Consider the following 22,024-nt stretch of genomic DNA (forward strand, 5'->3'; position numbering starts at 1 on the left):
GACAGTGGCATATAACAGGCTAGATGGAGTAGATAATCACCCCTGTGTGGTGACTTAATGAGGCCAGCAATGTCTCTCCCCCTGAAATCTCCTGCCAACCAAAGTGCTGTAGAACCTAAACTTTCACTGTGGCTGATTCTGATTTTGGGCTTTGTGCCCTATATTTATAATCAATCAGCACTCATGTTTCTGAATTCACATAACATCCCCTCACCCTCACCTCTGCTCCACCCCAAGGCAATTTACCAGCAATATAATGTGAATTAGTTTGGAGTTCTTCCTTCTGTGATGTAAGGGTATGTCATGAAAAGCAAAATGGACCTGGGTATTTGGGCAGTGAGTGGGGGGTGAGTTTCCTGGAAAGGGAAAAGAGGTAACTTTTTAAACTTAGGTGTTTGTGCTTCATCATGTCATCCTTTCCTTACTTATCATCCTTCCTACCAGGTTGGTCAGCACAGTCTTCATCCCTAAAGTCTGCATTTCCGAGGAAAGAGCCCAACTATAATTTGCTTCTGAAAGTGCCAAGAGAAAACTTTAATCTGAATGCACAGCTCACTATCCCTACTAACTCACCACTCTTTTTCTCTTCCCAAGTATCACCATCACCATTCCATTTACCTCCCTTGAACTTTCTCCCATATGAACGTTTTGCCAAGGTGTGTTAAGATTTACCCAGGGAAACTCTTGCAGGAACAGCTCTTCGGTCAATCCAAAATGAAACCCATGAAAGCATCACCATCAGCATGGCTGGGAAATAGGTTTGCAGTACGAAGAAGAAGATATGTCTCCTGAGCACAAAGTTGATGAAAAGCCGATAGTACCAACCTGGGGAAAAGCCAGAGTATTCATTAGAACAGATTTCCTCACACTTCCCCCCACACTTGAAATGACCTGCTTCCTGGACTCCTAACTCTTAGGGGACACAGAACTTGACATACATACCTCTGTTTATCCATTGCTAGCTGGCCCCTGGGGTTGTCACTCCATCAATATCTGTTCAACTACCTGCACTGCAATCTGCTTAATGGTTTGACTCAAAGTCCCCCTGAACTTCCACAGCTGCAGTTCAGACAGTTGCCTTTAAAGACCTTTCTCCACAATATATTGCAGTATTTCTGCAAGAGACAAACTCTTCAATACATGACTGATAACTGCATGCAACAGCCAATAAACCTTTTATTAGCTCTAAGAAATGGAGAGAAACATTTCCTCTGAAAGAAAAGATTCACATGAAGTACTAGGTTATAGGATTCCATCCAGGGGTTTAGACAGTGAAGGATTCAGGAGAGCTGAAAGGGTGCTCATAAATATTTTTTATTTTAAAATATCTTGGATATCATAATTTGTCTATGAAAAATCTATAAAAACATAACCAAATGATGATGCTTCTTTGTATCTTGTTGGAATTAAATAGACCCATGCTTTTAATATTGATTATTCATGCTGATTGAAAGCCCCAGTGGTGGTCACACCCACAAACATGTTTTGTTCCGATTTCTCTTTCCACATTGACTGCCTTTAAAGGAAGCTTAAAGCCAAGATTTAGAATCATCTATATGGCCGGCGCCGTGGCTTAACAGGCTAATCCTCCACCTTGCGGCGCTGGCACACCGGGTTCTAGTCCTGGATGGGGCGCCAGATTCTATCCCGGTTGCCCCTCTTCCAGGCCAGCTCTCTGCTGTGGCCCGGGAGTGCAGTGGAGGATGGCCCAAGTCCTTGGGCCCTGCACCCGCATGGGAGACCAGGAGAAGCACCTGGCTTCTGGCTTCGGATCAGCGCGATGCGCCGGCCACGGCGGCCATTGGATGGTGAACCAACGGCAAAAAGGAAGACCTTTCTCTCTGTCTCTCTCTCTCTCTCACTATCCACTCTGCCTGTCAAAAGAAAAAAAAAAAAAGAATCATCTATAGGACTTCTCTGAATGCCATTCTGTGATTACCACATACAAGGTTACATATAATACATTAGCCTTGTTTTTCAGTTTTCTTTCTCAAAAAATTTCTAATTTATATTACTTTGCTCTATTTAACAATAACTGCAATGCCAATCTTAATAAATTTTACCAAACTAATATTGATCAAATGGACAAGTATGAATCCACAGCTTTTGTGGATAAGTAATAACGTTAATTTTTATATGATAAGTGCAGGTTATGTAAGACAAAATAATTCAAAACACAGGGATGATAGCTTAAGAACTATAAAACAAAAATATTCCAAAGTGAAAGAACTTTTTACTAATTCTGGTAGTAATTCTTAGAAAATCCAAGCAGGAGCCGGCGCCGCGGCTCACTAGGGGCCGGCACACCGGGTTCTAGTCCCGGTCGGGGCACCGATCCTGTCCCGGTTGCCTCTCTTCCAGGCCAGCTCTCTGCTGTGGCCAGGGAGTGCAGTGGAGGATGGCCCAAGTGCTTGGGCCCTGCACCCGCATGGGAGACCAGGAGAAGCACCTGGCTCCTGCCATCGGATCAGCGTGGTGTGCCGGCTGCAGCGTGCCTACCGTGGTGGCCATTGGAGGGTGAACCAACGGCAAAAGGAAGACCTCTCTCTCTCTCTCTCTCTCTCTGTCCACTCTGCCTGTCAAAAAAAAAAAAAAAAAAGAAAATCCAAGCAGGAAAACCCAGTGGACCATCAAGTAAATATTTTAGCATTTGACCTGTGACATACACCTCACTGACCCACACTGAACTGCTGGACTCTGCTCCCGATATCCTATTATCCATAGAGTGCTCATCATTCTTCACTTCTTACCTGGTTCTGAGGTTCTCCCTCGCTGTTAGTTGATATATGCTTCAGAAATGCCAATCTCATTACCAGGAGCAATAAAAGATATACCACATAGTATATTCATTCTAAATGTAAAGTAGCCATTATGTTTAAAGCTACTCATTGTTCTGTCTTAAGCATGTCTAAGTCCCACTTTATTATTGAGTACAGTTGGAGTTCTGATTATCACTAGAGTATGATAACAGCATATCTGCTCTTATGGCTTCATCTAATTATTATGAGGTTAAAAGAAATAAGGAAAACCTAGGAAAGGTATTCATAAAGAAAGACACTACTATTATATATATAGCTTTCTGTTAATTATTAAGTCTGGAAATAAGTTTAGGTAACTGCTTACTTTATTTACTCATGATTTGATGAAGAATAATTATCTTTTCTGGGGGGAGGGCGAGGAGGGAACCAGAAAGGAGAAACATTGCTCAGCCTTGTGGTCTTCTTGGGAGGGGAAGAGTAGAAGTGGTGTTGTGATTGAAGCTTCAGACCAAGAGTCCCTTTACCTACCAGGGAAGGAAATACTGCCTTGGAAAGGGGCAGAATCCTCATTTTTGGTAGCATAACCAAGAATCTGTCTCTAGTTTTGATGTTTCGCCAACTTCTGCTTCCCCATCCACATCTGCTCAAGCTAATAAAATACCCGAGAGTACACTCCCTGGTACTTGTGAAAAGTTCAAACCATTCAAGTCTTGCCCTTCATAAGGGGACTTTTCTCATAAATGTATGACCTAATCACCATAAGACTCCAAAAGAAACAGTCAGGAAAGTGAAGAGACAACTGACAGAATGGGAAAAAATATTTGCAAACTATGCAACAGATAAAGGGTTGATAACCTGAATCTACAAAGAAATCAAGAAACTCCAAAACATCAAAACAAACAACCCACTTAAGAGATGGGCCAAGGACCTCATAGACATTTTTCAAAAGAGGAAATCCAAATGTCCAACAGGCACATGAAAAAATGTTCAAGATCACTAGCAATCAGGGAAATGCAAATCAAAACCTGGGGGGTGAAGTGAGCACACACCTATGTATATATACTGAAGGACAAGACATTCCACTAAGCCACAGAGGCACATTTCAAAGAAAGAAGCCATCAGAGGAGAAAACCAACAAGTGTTTCCACAAATGCCTAAAAGTAAACACAGAAATACAACAAACAAGAGCAAGGAAGACAAGATGACTTTCAGAGGACCCCCAATTAGACTAACACTGATTTTTTGTTGGAAACCCTGTAGGCTAGAAGAGCATTCAGAAACATAGTCCAAGTCCTAAAACAAAGACTGTTGGCCGGTGCAGTGGCTCAATAGGCTAATCCTTCGCCTGCAGTGCTGGCACCCTGGGTTCATGCGGGTGACCAGGAGAAACACCTGGCTCCTGGCTTCAGATTGGCGCAGCATGTCGGCTGGCCGCAGCGGCCATTGGGGGTGTGTGTGTGAACCAACGGAAAAGGAAGACCTTTCTCTCTGTCTCTCTCTCTCTCTCACTGTCCACTGCCTGTCAAAAAAAAAAAAAAAATCAACCTGTCAATCCAGAATAGTGTAACAGCAAAGCTCTTATTTATAAATGAGGGTGAAATAAAGACCTTCCCAAACAAACAGAAATCAAAGAAATTTGCTACTACTTGTCCATCCTTACAAATGATTGTTTGGATGTGCTATGCAGAAAATGATAGTCATAGTTATGAAAGAATGTGAAGGCAGAAAATTTACTATTAAAAGTCAAAAGAAGTCCAAAGCATACAATATTTATGGAAAAATGGTAGAACCAAATTGCTACTTGTCAATAATAACTTTGAATGTAAATGGCCCAAATTCTCAAATTAGAAGGTATATACTGGCTAAATGGAATAAAAAACAAGACACATCTACTTGATGCTGATGAGAAACACACCTCAGCAATGAAGACACATACATACTGAAAGTGAAAGAATGAAATAGATATTCCATGCTAATGGAAAGCAAAAATGAGCAAATGAAGCCATACTAATATCAGATAAAATAATTTTAACACAAAATTGTTCAAAGACAAAGAAGGGCATTATGTAATAATTAAGAGATCAACTCAACTGGAAGATGTGACCATAGTGAATGTATATGCACCCAATGGGAGAGTTACCGGCTATTTAAAACAAATGATAATGAATCTAAAGGGAGACACAAACTCCAATACAATAATAATGGGGGACGTAAACACCACACTTTCATCAATGGACAGATCAGACAGACAGAAAATCAACAAAGAAACAACAGAGATAATCTGTACTATTGACCAAATGTACCTTACTGATATCTACAGAACATTTCATCTAAAGTTGCAGAATACACTTTTTTTTTTCATCAGTGCAAGAAACTTTCTCTAGGATAGACCATATATTAGGACATAAACCAATTCTCAACAAAATAAAAAAATTGAAATCATATCATGTATTTTTTCTGACCAAAATAGAATGAAGCTGGAAATTAACAACTTAAGAAACTCCAGAAAATATGCAAACATATGCAGACTAAACAACATGCTCCTGAATGAACAGTGGGTCATAAAAAATCAAAAGAGAAATAATATAAATGCCTGAAAATGAATGAAAATGACAACACTACATATCAAAACTTAAGGGACATAGCAAAAGCAGTATTAAGAGGGAAGTTTACAACAATTAGTGACCACATCAAGAAGTTGGAAAGGCTCCAAATAAATGAGCTATCAATGCATCTCAATGACCTAGAAAAATAAGAACAAAAATTAGTAGGAGGAAAGAAATAATTAAAATTAGAGAAGAAAGAAACAAAATTGAAACCAAAAAACAATACCAAAGATCATTGAAATGAAGAGCTGGTCTTTTGAAAAAATAAACAAAATTGATACACTACTGGCCCAACTAACAAAAAAGAAGGCAGAAATCCAAATCAATAAAATGAGAGATGAAAAAAGAGATGTAACAACGTATACTATGGAAATAAAAAGAATCATCAGGAACTACTACAAACAGCCATTTGCATAAAATTGGAAAATATAGAAGAAATGGATGGCTTCCTGAACACATACAACCTATCAAAATTGAGTCATGAAGACATAGTAAACGTAAACAGACCAATAACTAAGATGGAGATTGAAACAGTAATAAAGACCCTCCCAACAAAGAAAAGCCCAGAATCAGATGGCTTCACTGCTGAGTTCTACCAAACATTTAAAGAATTAATTCCAATTCTTCTCAAACTATTCAAAACATTAAAAAGGAGGGAAATCTCCAAAACCCCTTCTACGAGGTTAGCAGCATCTTAACTCCAAAACCAGAAAAAGATACAAATTAGAAAGAGAACTATAGACCAATATCCTGTTGAACGTAGACACAAAAATACTCAACAATATATTAGCCAATTGAATCCAACAACACATCAGAAAGATCATTTACCTGGACCAAAATGGGGTTTATTACTGATATGCAGGTATGTTTCAACATTCGCAAATCAAGAAATGTGATAGATCACATTAACTAACTGAAGAACAAAAACCATCTGATTATCTCAGTGGATGCAGAGAAAGCATTTGATAAAAACATCATTTCATGATAAAAACCTTAGGCAAATTGGGTATAGAAGGAACATTCCTCAATACGATCCAGGCAATGTATGACAAATTCACAGGCAGCATTATATTGAATGGGGAACCAGACAAGGATGCCCACTTTCACCACTGCTATTCAATATATTTCTGGAAGTTTTAGCCAGAGCCATTAGGCAAGAAAAAGAAATCCAATGGATGCAAATTGAAAAGAAGTAGGAAGTCAAATTACCCAAATTATTTCTGTTTGTAGATGACAGCATCCAATTTATAGGGGAAACCAAAGGATTTCACTAAGAGATTATTGGAAATGATACAAGAGTTTGGTAAAGTTGTGGGATACAAAATAAACCTACAAAAATTAACAGCCATTGTATATACAGACCATTCTATGGCTGAGAAAGAACTTGTAAGATCAGTCCCATTCACAATAGCTATAAAAATTTATATTTAATCAAGGATGTGAAAAATCTCTATGATTAAAATTATAAAACATTAAAGAAATAGAAGAAGACACACCAAAAAAAAAAAAAAGTAAAATATTCCATGCTCAGGGATTGGAAGAATTAATATCATCATAATGTTCCTACACTTTATCTTAGCCAAAAGGCTGAAAAACAATCATAATGTTCCTAATATTAAAAGCAATTTACAAATTCAATATGATACCCATTAAAATATCAATGACATTCTTCTAATATCTAGAAAAGATGATGCTAAAATTCATATGGAAATGCAAGAGACTCCAAATAGCTAAAGCAATCTTAAACAACAAAAACAAAGGCATGAAGCATCAGACTACCAAACTTCAAGACAATCTACAGGGCAGTTACAATTGAAACAGCCTGGTATGGGTACAAAAACAGACATGTAGATCAATGGAACAGAATAGAAACCCCAGACATTAATCCCCACATCTACAACCAACTAATTTTGAAAAACAAGCTGAAATCAATCCCTGGAGAAAGGGCATTTTCTTTAGCAATGGTACAGGAAAGCTGGATCTATGTATGTAGAAGTACAAAACAAGATCTTATACCTTGTATAAAATTCAACTCAAAAATGGAACAAGGATCTAAGTCTATGACCTGATGCCATCAAATTACTAGAGGAAAACTTTGGGAAAATTCTGCAAGACATTGTCACAGGCAAAAACTTCTTGGGAAAGATCCCAAAAGCATAGGCAATCAAAACAAAAATAGACAAATGGGATTATCTCACGCTGAAAGGAATCTGCACTGCAAAGGAAACACTCAGCAAGGTGAAGAAGCAACCGATAGAATAGGAGAAAATATTTGTAAACTATGAAACTAATAATGGATTAATATCCAGGATCTATAAAAAGCTCAGGAAATGCAACAACAACAAAACAAACAATCCGGTAAGAAATGGGCAAAGGACACTTGAGAAGACAGTTTTCAAAGGATGAAATACAATAGCCAACGGACACATGAGAAAGTGCTCAGGATCACTAGCCATCAGGGAAATGCAAATGAAAAACAAAATGAGGTGTTACCTTACCCCAGCTAGAATGGCTATCACCACCAAATTCAACAAACAACAAATGCTGGCAAGTATGTGGGAAAAAGGTACCTTAATCCACTGTTGGTGAGAATGTAAACTAGTACAGTCATTATGGAAGATAGTATGGCAATTCCTCAGAGATCTGAAAATAAATCTGAGAATTTACCCAAATGAAATGAAATCACCTTATGAAAGTTATTTGTATCCCTATGTTTATTATAGCTAAATTTACAATAGCTAAGATAGGATATGAATACAGATGGATGTCCATTAACTGATGACTGAATTAAAAAATATACTCTGCTATAAAAAAGAATGAAATCCTATCTTTTGCTACAAAATGGATGCAACTGGAAACCATTATGCTTTATGAAGTAAGCCAGCCTCAAAAAGACAAATATCATATATTTTCTTTGATATATGGCAGTTAACATAGACTACAAAAATATATGTAGGAATAAAATAGTCACTTTGGGATATGATTGTCATTTTTAGCTCTTGTCTATACTTTTATGGAACTGTGGTATTCCTACTTTTTACTTGTCGAATATTATGATTAGTGATTTATAAAAGATGTGAATATATAGTAGATTAAAATCATATCTTTCCATGATTGATGAAGAAGAGGAGGGAGGAAAAAACATTGGGAGAAGAAAAGGGGAATGAGGGAAGTGTGGTTGTGTTCTTGGCAGTCTACCTATGGATTGTGTAAAATTGGTTCTCTATATATTAATAAAAAATTTAAAAAGAACACATTCTTGTTTTATTAAAAATTGGGTACATTGTCACAAATTCAAAAAGACAAAAATGTTGAAACAAAATGTAAAATTTCTTCAATGTGTACTTATATCTCAGAATTATTCTTGTTACTCTTTCTAGATTGTGCTCATGCAACACATACATATGCATGCATATGTTTATGCATATGTACATCAGGAAACTTCAAAACATTTTTGAAAAAAATAAATTGAAGTGTTTCTTTTGGTGCAAAAAATTTTGATGAGGGCGGGTATTTGCTTCAGATACCCACATTCCACATCCATGTATCTGATTTGAGTTCTGGCTCCTCTGCTTCCAACCCAGCTTCCTGCTAATGCACATCTTGGGAGGTAGCAGTTGATGATTCAAGTTTTAGGTCCCTGCAACCCATGTGGGAAATCCAGATTGAGTTGCTGGCTCTTGGCTTCAACCTGGTCCAGCCTAGCTGTTACAGGATTTTGGAGACTGAAACCGTTGATAGAGATTTCTATTTGTCTTTCTGCTTTTCAAATGAAAATAAATTCTGGATTCAAAAATTTGAGATTATACACATGCAGGATCTTCCTAAAATTCATGGAAATGTGTATTATGACAAAACTAAGTCTAGATTTTGAAAAAAAATTTGAACCACAATAAACATTTTAATTACATTTTTCCATGAGTACTTTCATATATACATACATATTATATACAAATTCTTTCTTTAAAAAGGCAAAAGATTTATATGATCTGAAGAGAAACCAGAGTATAAATTCTTTCTTTAATAACAAATGAGGAATTATGATATGTATATTATATATGTATAATTCTTCTGCAATTTGCTTTAAATTTTTTTTGGAATTTAAGGATTCCTCTAATATCATTACTTTAATTGTACAATCTTTAGGGATACAGTATATTCAATAAGAACATGTAATCAATGTGTATTGATCAAATTGGGTTAGTCAGCATTTTCATCTCCTTGAAACTTTAAAAAAATTTTGTTTAACACTTAATCACTGTACATATTTATGGAATACAATGTATAGTATTTCTTATTTGAAAAAAATTATTATTTATTTGAAAGGTAGAAAGAGAGCGAGAGGGAGAGAGAGAGAGATCTTCAATATACTGGTCCAGTCCCCTAGCAACTGGGGATGGGTTAGGCTGAAGCTCGGAGCCAGAAACCCCATCCAGGTCTCCCATGTGGGTGGAAGAAATACAGGCACCTGAGACATCATCTGCTGCTTTCCAGGTGCATTAGCAAGGAGCCAGATGGGAAGTGGAGTAGACGGGAATCAAATTATCACTCTGACAGTGGATGCAGGTATCCCACGCAGCAGCCTTACCAACTGTATCACATGAATGCCTCCTGTATATGGTATTTTAATAAAGGTATGCAATTTAAAAAAATTATTGTGTATAACTCTCCATTTCATGCCACAAAAAACACCTAGAACCTAATTTTATGTTGTCTCATTTATCTTAGGAATCAAAATGCTATTTAAGGATATAATTACACCTGAATATTGAGGACTCGTAGTTTATTTCAAAGCGTCTTTATGAGCAGTAATTTTCTCAATGCAAGTATTCTTTCTGGCTTTATACAGACAATAAAACATGACCAGAACTGCCTTGTAGGGTCAAAAAGACTGAGAAGCACAAGCAAAGAGACAGGGAATCAACAGAATGACTTAGTGGTGAAGTTAGAATTTGGAAGTGAAATTTAACTTCTTCTAAGAAGGTAGCTGGATGTATGTTAATGGACATGCCATTGTATTATTGTTTATATTCTGCATAGGAAACTCTTGGATTTCTATGCTTCACATGTAATTACTTTATATTATCATTGAATATTATAAAATTCACAATTTGTAATGTGCCAAAGTTATTTTGTCATAATAATAATAAGGTAAAAATCCTATAAATAACATTTTATATGCATATCACTAATTGCATGCATTCCTTTATCAAAACATTAACTTAATACTAAGAACATTAAAAATACTGATACAAATATCTATGTATTTGTTTATATAGAGAATGACAAATACAAAAAAGATAAGAAAATATATCAAAAGAATTATTAACTAAAGTTTATCCTTATGGAGTTACAAAAGCTTTAATCTTTGAACTTTTCTGAGTGTTTTTCAAATTATCTACATCTATTGATTCATTCAATAATTAGCCTTTGAGCAAGTACTATGAGCCAGAGATACATCAGATATCAAAACAAATAAATGTGTGTTACTTCTATAATCAGCAACAGTAATAAACCTCATTAAAATTAATAATACCATTTGCTGACTCTCAAACAATGTAGACAAATAATGGGGTGTAACAGAGCATTTCTTCTGGAAGTAAACGGCTAAATGGCTATTCGTCCTGGAAAGTAGCTTAGTTCATCCATGATGTAAATTTTGGTTTCCCTATTAATGATACAGGCTTTTTAGATGTAACTTCATAACTCCTCTTCAATGTCTAAGAAGAGAGTCAAGTACCTTTGAGGGGAAAGTGTACCACTGCAAAACAGAGTAAGTAAAGGACCCTAGCCAGGACAGCTCTGACCCTCAGGGGCAGCTATTGGCACAATTTCTGGCCTGAATCTGGTTTCATTGAATCTGAAATGGTATTTTGTATAGACCCTGTTTAAAAGTGACCAAGAATACAAACAACAATCAGGGTATTGATGGAAGGAGATGGAGTGCGGTAGAGGTGATCAGAGAGGGCTGCTTCTACCTTAAGTTAATAAAGGTCAAGTGTAACGTTAGCAAATGCCTTGGGTAAATATTGCCAAATCAAACACATATCTATCACAGTGAAGAGTATACAGTGTTTGATTGATTCAGCTGGTTTTTATTGAGAACTTAGCATGTGCGGTACCTTCTAGGAGCTGAGGGCAGAAATGGAGAACAAGGCAGATGGATTCTCTGCCCTCTTTCTAGTGAGGCACTCAGGCAGTAGAGAAGTCAAGTGAGTACATATTTCAGGTAGTGCTAAGTTCTGTGAAGACAAATAGAGGCAGGGAATGCCAAGAAAGGAGGCTAATTTTAGACAGGGTGGGATGAGAATATATTTGCTCAAAGCTCTGAGCAAAGTGCAGGAGCTGGTCATGCATTCCAGATAGAGGGAAAAGAAGATCCAAGCAGAAGCCCTACAGATAGAACACGATGGATGACCAAAATGGCTAGGTAAGATAAGGTGGAGGGGCAGGGATAGTTGGTAAGGTCAGAGCATTGGGCGGGAGATAGATGTGTTGAGAACACTGAATCTGGTTTTAAGTGCAATGGTAAACACTAGATAGGGGGACTTTTCGTCAGGAAACAGTTGTGATCTTTATGTTTCTAAAGATCACTTGGCTGTATTGAGAGTGGTCTGGAAGGGCCAAGAGCGGAAGCAATGCAGCTAGTTAGAGGTGGTTGCACAAAGGGGGAAGAAATGATACTTTGGACATGAAGAGGCAGTTGTCTGTGAAAGGACAGGGATGATGCTATTGGCCAAATCCAACATTTATTTGGATTCAGGTGTCTTCATATGTTATGGTGCTTTGCAAACAACAGGATATCAATAAATGCCAGTGAGTCATCCATATAAAACACTGTACCTGTGCTGCTATAGAAAGCTAATCCACTGGATGCACTGAACTCCTCGACGAAGAACTGAGAAAGGGAAATGTGCTCTTCAGTATTTAAGGACTTGTTTCCATGTTTCCAGTACAGCATTAGATCCTCCTCACTATAGGCATCTAAAACAAAACAATGACATTCTGGTAATAGGAATATGCTCCTTGAGGTCCACAACCACATTATATACAGTTCTCTGTCTCAAGCATGTCAAATGACATGACTATATTAGGTACTGAAAAATACGTTTGCCAGTAAACTGATCACACTCACATCTTCAAAAAAAAAAAAAAAACCACAATATTGACTTGTTTAGTGTAGAGGCTTCTTTTGTGCCCACACGGTGAGTTGAAACTGTCCAAACAGCTACCTCCCTTATCTGTGCTCATCCCTTTATAACATTAAGCCAGGACTCAGAGTGATGTCATGACATTGCCTCGTATTCACAGATTCTATTTCAGAATGACAGTCCACCTTGGATCTTCAGCACTATTGGATAAAATTTAAAAGAAAAAAAGGGCCTGGACTGTAAAGACTTATTTCCTAAAATCAAATTGTGATACAGAAAGTTTCTAATGGATTTGGAGAGAAGTATCTGTGTAGTAGGTATCCACTGAATTCTCATCACTTTAGACACATTATGAATATGCTGTTAAGATGTCATCTCAAAAATAGTAATATATCAAAGTAATTGACAGGGATCTGGCTCAGATATCCTGTGACAGTGCCTTGATTATACGGTTATGTCTAGAGGTAGGTTTCCCCAGGGGAGTCCAAATGCACTCAATTCAGAATTATGACTCATTCAGGAACATGAATTCAAGAGCTTTTAAATGTGGTGAACCTGTTATTCCATGCAATAGCATTAGTATGAATATACCTTTTTAGGGAGCTATTCCTTTATAATCATTGTGGAAACTGCAGACTATGTAATTATAAAACCACTGTTTTCTTTACAGCTTCTCTTCTGAGACAGATACTATAGTCAGCCTTAGGGGGAAAAACCCAAAAAGACAAAAACTTATAACTCTTTTAGACAATTATGTCAAGGTTTTTAAAATACTTGCTAAAAATCATGCCTGTGAGTATTTGCATACAAATATGTGATGGTATGTTCAGATGATGTGTACTCACTCCATCAAGAAGTAAAACTTACAGCTTTCCAGTTCAAGAGAACAGTTTTGAGTGTCAAGAGGAAACCTGGTGAAATCCATAAAGCACATGGCTGAAACTGTTATCCTTTGAAAGAAATGAGAAAAAGAAAATGCAGGTCATTTAATGATATGGCCAAATAAACATGTGACATTGAAGCTTTCTCATAATTTGCCTATGTGTGTGCCACTCAAGAATAATGCAAGACTGGCATTGTAAGACTGACTATCTTCAGTCCAAATAACATGCAAGGAAGCAAAGCCAGAGGGTGGATGATTTGCTTAAGACACAGTGTTAGGAGCTGGCACTGTAGCATAGAGGGTAAAGCTGCCGCCTGCAGTGCATACAGGTGTTAGTTTGAGCCTTGGCTGCTCCAATTCTGATCCAGCTCCCTGCTAGAGTACCTGGGAAAGCAGAGGAAGATTGCCCAAATGCTTGGGCCCCTGCCATCCACATGGGAGACCTGGAAGAAGCTCCTGACTTCTGGCTTTAGTCTGGCCCAGCTCTGGCCACTGTGGCCATTTGAGGAGTGAATCAGAGGATGGAAGAGGATGGAAGATCTCTCTGTCTCTCTTTCTCTGTAACTCAGCCTTTAAAAAGACACTGAGTTAACAAATGAATTCCAGTTCTTACAACTGTTTCTTATCTCACTATTTCCTGGTCACCCCCTCTGTATTTTCTGGCTCTGATGGCTTCAGAAAAGTACAGTTCAAAGTGAGAGGATTTTAAATAGATTAAAATATTTTCTGCTGTTTTAAAGATCCAAACTTAAGTAGTCTCTAAGTGTTAGAAAAGTGTAGTAAAAATCTATAGGCAAATTTTACAAAGCAAATTTACGCAAAGAAATTCTCTTTCCCATAGTAAGGGAAAAGCCTGGAGCATTTTTAGTTATAGATCTGTGTGCATAATGCATAATTCAGGTTCTATTAAGTCAAAAGGCTTGCATGCTGCTGAGGGTTCCTTTTTCAAATTTTATAACTGCCTCAATTTTCCTGGCTTCAGGCAGAGGTTGTTGCACTGTGATCTTGCCTCAAAGTAGATACATTAGTGCCCAAAAAAGCAGATCGCAGATGAACAACATATCCCTGAGCATGTCTGCAAAAGATAAAGGCAACAGATGCTCACACCCATGGCGCCCCTGAGTTAGAGGAGTAGGACCACTTTAGCTGCTGCTGCTTCTCCCTCTTTGAAAACCAGAGTTACACAGAGAGGGGGAGAACCAAGGGGCAGGGGGGAGGGGAGAGGTCTTCAATCCACTGGTCCACTCCCAAATTGGCCACAATGACCAGGATTGGACCAGGCTGAAGCCAGCGGCCTGGAACTCCATCCAGGTTTCCCGTGTGAGTGGCAGCAGCCCAAACATTTGGGTCATATTTCCACTGCTTTTTCAGGCACAGTCCTTGGAGTGATGTAGCTGGGACTCAAACTGGCACTCATATGGGATGCTGGCATTGCTGGCCATGGCTTAACCATCTGCATCACAACACTGGCCCTGGACTGCTTTATCTTCTATGGGCTAAATTCTGCCATCAACAGTAAAACAGCAAAATGCTCAACCAGGGAGGTATCTGGATGATTTTGCATCACAAAGCAATATTCATTCTGGTGTATTCCTAGTACTTTAAAGTGGCAAACTACATTTGAGGGGTTTTTTTTAAATATTTACTTATTTACTTGAAAGGCAGAGTTACAGGCAGAGAGAGAGTTTTTCTATCTGCTGGTTAATTCCCTAAAAGAGCACGGTAGCCAGAGCTGGGCTGATCCAAAGCCAGGAACCATGGGCTTCTTCCAGGTCTCCCACATGGATTCAGGGGTCCATGCATTTGGGCCATCTTCCTCTGCTTTCTCAGGCCATTAGTAGGGTCTGTATTAGAAGTGGAGCATCTGGGACTTGAACTGGCACCCATATGGGATGCTGGCACCACAGGTAGAGGCTTAATCTACTATGCCTCAGCAATGGCTCGCATTTGATGTCTTTCAATCCACCTCTTTCACAGTATCCAAGAAGAAACTGATGACCAAGGGGATTAGGTAGCAGATATAAAAAAGGCTGATTATAAATGAAGCAGGGTACCACACTAAAGTATCCACTTAGAAACAACTCCAATGCAACCTATGCAACTAACACTTTTAGGACATATCATCAGGAGAAAGTCTTATACTTCTAAAGTCACCCTACAAGATTAGTAGAAGCAATTGACCTGCCAGATGCATACTACCAATGTATGGTCAAAAGACGCATGGACCAAGGAACACAATGCCTTCAAAGTAACACAATAACTTACGGCAGCTGACATCAAGGAAAAGGAAATTAAGCAATTGCCTGACAAAAAATTCAACAGAATGATTTCAAGGAAACCATGAGATACAGGAGAATATAAATAGACAATTTAATTAAATAAGAAAGATAATCCACGATATGAGAGATTCAGCAGAAATAATCATAAAAACAATAAATTATCAAAATAACTCAATCAGTAAACTAAAAAACATAGTTACTGACTCAACAGTGGTGCTGAGCAGGCAAAAGGAAGAATTTTTGAGTTGGAAGACAGGCTTTTTAAACTAGCCAGATTAAAAATAAAGAAAAAGAAAAAAATTTAAAAATAAAGCCTTTGAGATTAATGGGACACCATTAAGCAAGCAAACATTTGCAGTATAGGGAATAAAATGACAGAAGAAAAGATAAAAGGCATAGGAAGCTTTTCTGAATTCCTCAAATTTTTAAGTTTTGGAAAAGATACACCCATGTTCAGGAAGCTCAAAAGACCCCTAATAGATTTGATCAAAAAGGATCCTCTGTGAGGCATAATATAATTATACTGTCAAAAATATAAGATAAAGAATATCAGGACAGTAAGACAAAAGTACCAAGTCACATAAGAGGAAATCCTCATTAGAATAACAGTATATTTCTCAACAGAATCCTTTCAGGCATGAAAAGAATGGGGTGATCTATTCAAAGCCTTTAAGGAAAGAAATTGCCAATCAAGAGAACTATATCCAACAAAGGAGAAATAAAGTCATTTTAAGTCAGTCATAAAGAATTCACACACTATCAGACTGGCCCTACAAGAAATGCTTAAGGGAGTCCTATGCTAGAAGCCAAAAGATGGTAACTACTATCATGGACACATGCAAAAGTATAAAACTCAATAGTAAAACAGAAACACAATACAGAAGGAGAAGATGATTGGACTCTCAATATAGAAAGCCATCAAATCACAAGAGAGGAATAAAGAAACAGATGCTATATAAATAGCCTAAACATTTAACAAAATAATGGCAATATATATTTTTCACAATTGTGATCATCTAGACAAAAGATTAACAAAGAAACATTAAACTATGCTATGGAACAAATATACACTAATAAAACATTTCATCTAACAGCTTCAGAATACACATTTCTTTTGTCAGCACATGGAACATTCTCTACATCACATATTAGGATATAAAACAAGTCTCAATAAATTTTTTTTAAAAAGGGAATCATAGCATGTTTCTTCTCTAAACACTAGAAGTCAAAACTAGAAGTCAAGGCCGGCGCCGTGGCTCAACAGGCTAATCCTCCGCCTTGCGGCGTCGGCACACCGGGTTCTAGTCCCGGTCGGGGCGCCGGATTCTGTCCCGGTTGCTCCTCTTCCAGGCCAGCTCTCTGCTGTGGCCAGGGAGTGCAGTGGAGGATGGCCCAAGTGTTTGGGCCCTGCACCCCATGGGAGACCAGGAGAAGCACCTGGCTCCTGGCTTCGGATCAGCGTGGTGCACCAGCCGCAGCGTGCCGGCCGCGGCAGCCATTGGAGGGTGAACCAACGGCAAAAGGAAGACCTTTCTCTCTGTCTCTCTCTCTCTCACTGTCAAAAACAAACAAAAAACAAACAAACAAAAAACTGGAAGTCAAAAAGAACATGAAAAATTGTACAAAGAATTAGGATTTTAAAGTCTCTTGAATAACTGATGAATTGAAATAAATAAAAATGAAAATATAACAAACACAAACAGTTGGATATAGCAAAAGGTGTACTACAAAGGAAGTTTATAGTAGAAAGTGCCTACATCAAAGAAACAGAAAGCTTTCAAATAAACAACCTAAAGATTCAACTTAAGGAGCTAGAAAAGCAAGAACAAGCCAAACTTAAAATTTGCATAAGGAAAGAAAAAAAACATCTCAAAGTATAAATAAGTGAAACAGAAATTTAAAACAATATGGATCGGGGGTGGAGCCAAGATGGTGGAATAGAGAGGACGCACACTGATAGTCCAGGAAAAGATAGGTTAATAAAAATGGAATTATGGTAATCTCAGGAAAGGCTCGGGGAAAAAATTGCAGAGGAAACTCTTCCGGATCTAGTGTATGTGACACGGACGACCTGTGGGAAGAGCAAGGACGCCCATGGAAGCCAAACAGTGGAGTCTACGCATCTGCGCTGGAAGGGGAGGTGAGCTCTGTAACCTGAGACATCAGCAGGGAAACTGGCTTGAAGCCCCACTGGGGAAAGTTCACCAGACTAACTACTGGAGAGAGGAAAAAAAAAAAAAGGACCAGTACGGTTTCTCTCTGCTCACCTCACAAAGACAAGCAGGAGACAAAGAGCAGGAGCCATTTTGGACTTACATAAAAGGTGTGCGAGCCACCTCAGGGCTGTGCACAACCTGAGAGCTGTGCCCGCCCCCCAGTCAAACAGAAAAAACTGACTTGGAGGGGGGGTGAAATAACAGGAGGTTAGGACTTAGTGAAAGGGTGTAGCTAATGAACTGAGGTGGTGAAAAAAGAGATGGTAGGCGAGAGAACTCACGGAGTTCAGGTGAGTACTCTCCAGAGACGCTACAATTCAGTAACATGGCAACCTGGTGGGAGACTGTATGAGAATTTGAGCCCATACTGAGGGCAGCACATATTCTTTGTGTGGTCCTGGGGAAAAACCAGACGAATGATATACCCACAGAAGGCAGAGATCGGAAGCTGACTACCTTCAATTCCGCTCAGCTGTGTGGTATTACTTCCCTCCTGAATCCAACAAATATAAATAAATAAATAAGTAAATAAATAAATAAAGAGAGAGAGAGAGAGGGAAAGAGAGAGAGAGATTTACCATGCCTAACCTGAGTGTGTCACCTTTGGCACACCCTTAACCCTGAAGAACCAAGCAAAGCTCTCTGGCCACATCCATCTCAAGCCTCAAGCCTCTTAGGCTCCTCCAAAAGCAGAAAGTCCACTTAACACAGTCACAGTATAACAAGAAAAAAACACAACAGCAAGGGAAGAATTCAAAGAATATCTCCACAATGCCAAGCAACAAACACAGAAACCGAGGGAACAAGATCAAGGAAGACATTATGATGCCCCCAAATGAACAAGACACCCCAAGCCAAGGTTATGAGGATGATGATGAGATAGAAGAAATGCAAGATACGATTTCAAAAAATTTATGATAAGAACATTTAGAAGTTTTCAAAAACAAATTCTTGAACTACAGAAATCCTTACTGGACAGGATAGAAAATCTCTCTTGTGAAAATGAAATCTTAAGGAGGAATCAAAATGAAAGGCAGAAACTAGTAGAACAGGAAAGTATGATAGTGAAGAAAAATCAAACTGAAATGAAGAACTCAATAGATCAAATGACAAACATATTAGAGAGCCTTAAAAACAGAGTCAGTGAGACAGAAGAGAGAATATTGGACTTAGAAGACAGAGCACAGGAAAGTATACAGTCAAACCAAAGAAAAGAAGAAGAAATTAGAAATCTAAAAAATATTGTCGGGAATCTACAGGATACTATTAAAAAATCAACATTCGAGTTCTGGGAGTTCCTGAAGGCATGGAGAGAGAGAAAGGATTAGAAGGCCTTTTTAGTGAGATACTAGCAGAGAATTTCCCAGGTTTGGAGAAGGACAGAGACATCCTAGTACAGGAAGCTCATAGAACCCCTAGTAACCATGACCAAAAGAGATCCTCACCATGACACATTGTAATTAAACTCATCACAGTGAAACAGAAAGAAAAGATCCTAAAATGTGCAAGAGAGAAACGTCAGATTACTCTCAGAGGAGCTCCAATTAGACTCACAGCAGACTTCTCATCAGAAACCCTACAAGCTAGAAGGGAATGGCGAGACATAGCCCAGGTACTAAGAGAGAAAAACTGCCAGCCCAGAATATTATATCCTGCAAAGCTCTCCTTTGTGAATGAAGGTGAAATGCAGACGTTTCATAGCAAACAGAAATTGAAAGAATTTGACACCACTCATCCAGCCCTGCAAAAGATGCTTAAAGATGTGTTACACACAGAAACACAGAAACACGGTCATCAATATGAAAGAAGGTAAAGGAAAGAAACCTCACAGCAAAAGATCACAGGAAGTTCAAAGCATATATTAGAAAATATCTTTGGGAAAATGGCAGGGCAAATTTACTACTTATCAATAGTCACATTGAACATTAATGGTCTTAACTCTCCAGTTAAAAGGCACAGATTGGCTGAATGGATTAAAGAACAAAACCCATCTATTTGCTGCTTACAAGAAACACATCTTTCCAACAAAGATACATGCAGACTGAAAGTTAAAAGCTGGATAAAGATATACCATGCCAACAAAAATGAAAAAAGAGCGGGCATAGTCATATTAATATCAGACAACATAAACTTTAATGCAAAAACTGTTAAGAGAGACAAAGAGGGGCACTATATAATGATTAAGGGATCAATTCAACAGGAAGATATAATGATTATCAATGTATATGCACCTAATTACAGGGCACCAGTTTATTTAAAAGATATGTTAAGGGACTTAAAGGGAGACTTAGATTCCAACACAATAGTATTAGGGGACTTCAACACACCATTGTCAGAAAAAGACAGATCAACAGGACAGAAGATCAACAAGGAAACAGTAGATTTAAATGACACTATAGACCAAATTGATCTAACAGATATCTACAGAACTTTTAATCCTACACATAAAGAATTTACATTCTTCTCAGCAGTACATGGAACCTTCTCTAGGATTGACCACATACTAGGCCATAGAGCAAGTCTCAGCAAATTCAAAAGAATTAGAATCATACCATGCAGCTTCTCAGACCATAGTGGAATGAAATTGGAAATTAGCAACTCAGGAATCCCAAGAACATATGAAAACACATGGAGATTGAACAATGTGCTCCTGAATGAACACTGGATCATAGAAGAAATCAAGAGAGAAATTAAAAACTTTCTGGAAGTAAATGAGAACAACAGCACAACATATCAAAACTTATGGGATACAGCAAAAGCAGTGTTAAGAGGAAAATTTACAGCAATAGGTGCCTACATCAAGAAATTGGAAAGGCACCAAATAAATGAGCTTTCAATGCATCTCAAGGATCTAGAAAAACTGCAGCAAACCAGATCCAAATCTAGTAGGAGAAGAGAAATAATTAAAATCAGAGAAGAAATCAACAGGATTGAATCCAAAAAAAAAATTACAAAAAATCAGCCAAATGAGGAGCAGGTTTTTTGAAAAAATAAACACAATTGACACCCCATTGGCCCAACTAACTAAAAAAAGAAGAGAAAAGACCCAAATCAATAAAATCAGAGATGAAAAGGGAAACGTAACAACAGACACCACAGAAATAAAAAGAATCATCAGAAATTACTACAAGGACTTGTATGCCAGCAAACAGGGAAATCTATTAGAAATGGATAGATTCCTGGACACACACAACCTACCTAAATTGAACTAGGAAGACATAGAAAACCTAAACAGACCCATAACTGAGACAGAAATTGAAACAGTAATAAAGGCCCTCCCAACAAAGAAAAGCCCAGGACCAGATGGATTCACTGCTGAATTCTACCAGACATTTAAAGAAGAACTAACTCCAATTCTTCTCAAATTATTTAGAACAATCAAAAAAGAGGGAATCCTCCCAAATTCTTTCTATGAAGTCACCATCATCTTAATTCCTAAGCTGGAGAAAGATGCAGCATTGAAAGAATATTACAGACCAATATCCCTAACGAACATAGATGCAAAAATATTCAATAAAATACTGGCCAATAGAATGCAACAACACATCAAAAAGATCATCCACCCAGACCAAGTGGGATTTATCCCTGGTATGCAGGGATGGTTCAGTGTTCGCAAAACAATCAACATGATACACCACATGAACAGACTGCAGAAGAAAAACCATATGATTATCTCAATAGATGCAGAGAAAGCATTTGATAAAATACAACACCCTGTCATGATTAAAAACCTAAGCAAACTGGGTATAGAAGGAAGATTCCTCAATATAATCAAAGCAATTTATGAAAAACCCATGGCCAGCATCCTATTGAATGGGAAGCATTTCCACTGAGATCTGGTACCAGACAGGGGTATCCACTCTCACCACTGCTATTCTACACAGTTCTGGAAGTTTTAACCAGAGCTATTAGGCAAGAAAAAGAAATTAAAGGGATACAAATTGGGAAGGAAGAACACAAACTATCCCTCTTTGCAGATGATATGGTTCTTTATTTAGGGGATCCAAAGAACTCTACTAAGAGACTATTGGAACTCATCAAAGAGTTTGACAAAGTAGCAGGATATAAAATCAATGCACAAAAATCAATAGCCTTTGTATACACAGGCAATGCCATGGCTGAGAATGAAC

The 22,024-nt window shown here is 38.0% G+C and overlaps 1 protein-coding gene across 1 annotated transcript in view; it reads right to left on the bottom strand.

Annotated features, from left to right (window-relative positions):
• GABRR3 (gamma-aminobutyric acid type A receptor subunit rho3) overlaps nt 1–22,024 on the bottom strand; it is a 72,593-nt gene that overhangs the window by 15,875 nt on the left and 34,694 nt on the right. Inside the window, 3 exon segments of the mRNA XM_062176116.1 lie at nt 673–825; nt 12,209–12,349; nt 13,384–13,466. Of these exon segments, the coding sequence (XP_062032100.1) occupies nt 673–825; nt 12,209–12,349; nt 13,384–13,466 (377 nt within the window).

The sequence above is a fragment of the Lepus europaeus genome, chromosome 2, assembly GCF_033115175.1.
Source record: "Lepus europaeus isolate LE1 chromosome 2, mLepTim1.pri, whole genome shotgun sequence".
Taxonomy (NCBI): domain Eukaryota; kingdom Metazoa; phylum Chordata; class Mammalia; order Lagomorpha; family Leporidae; genus Lepus; species Lepus europaeus.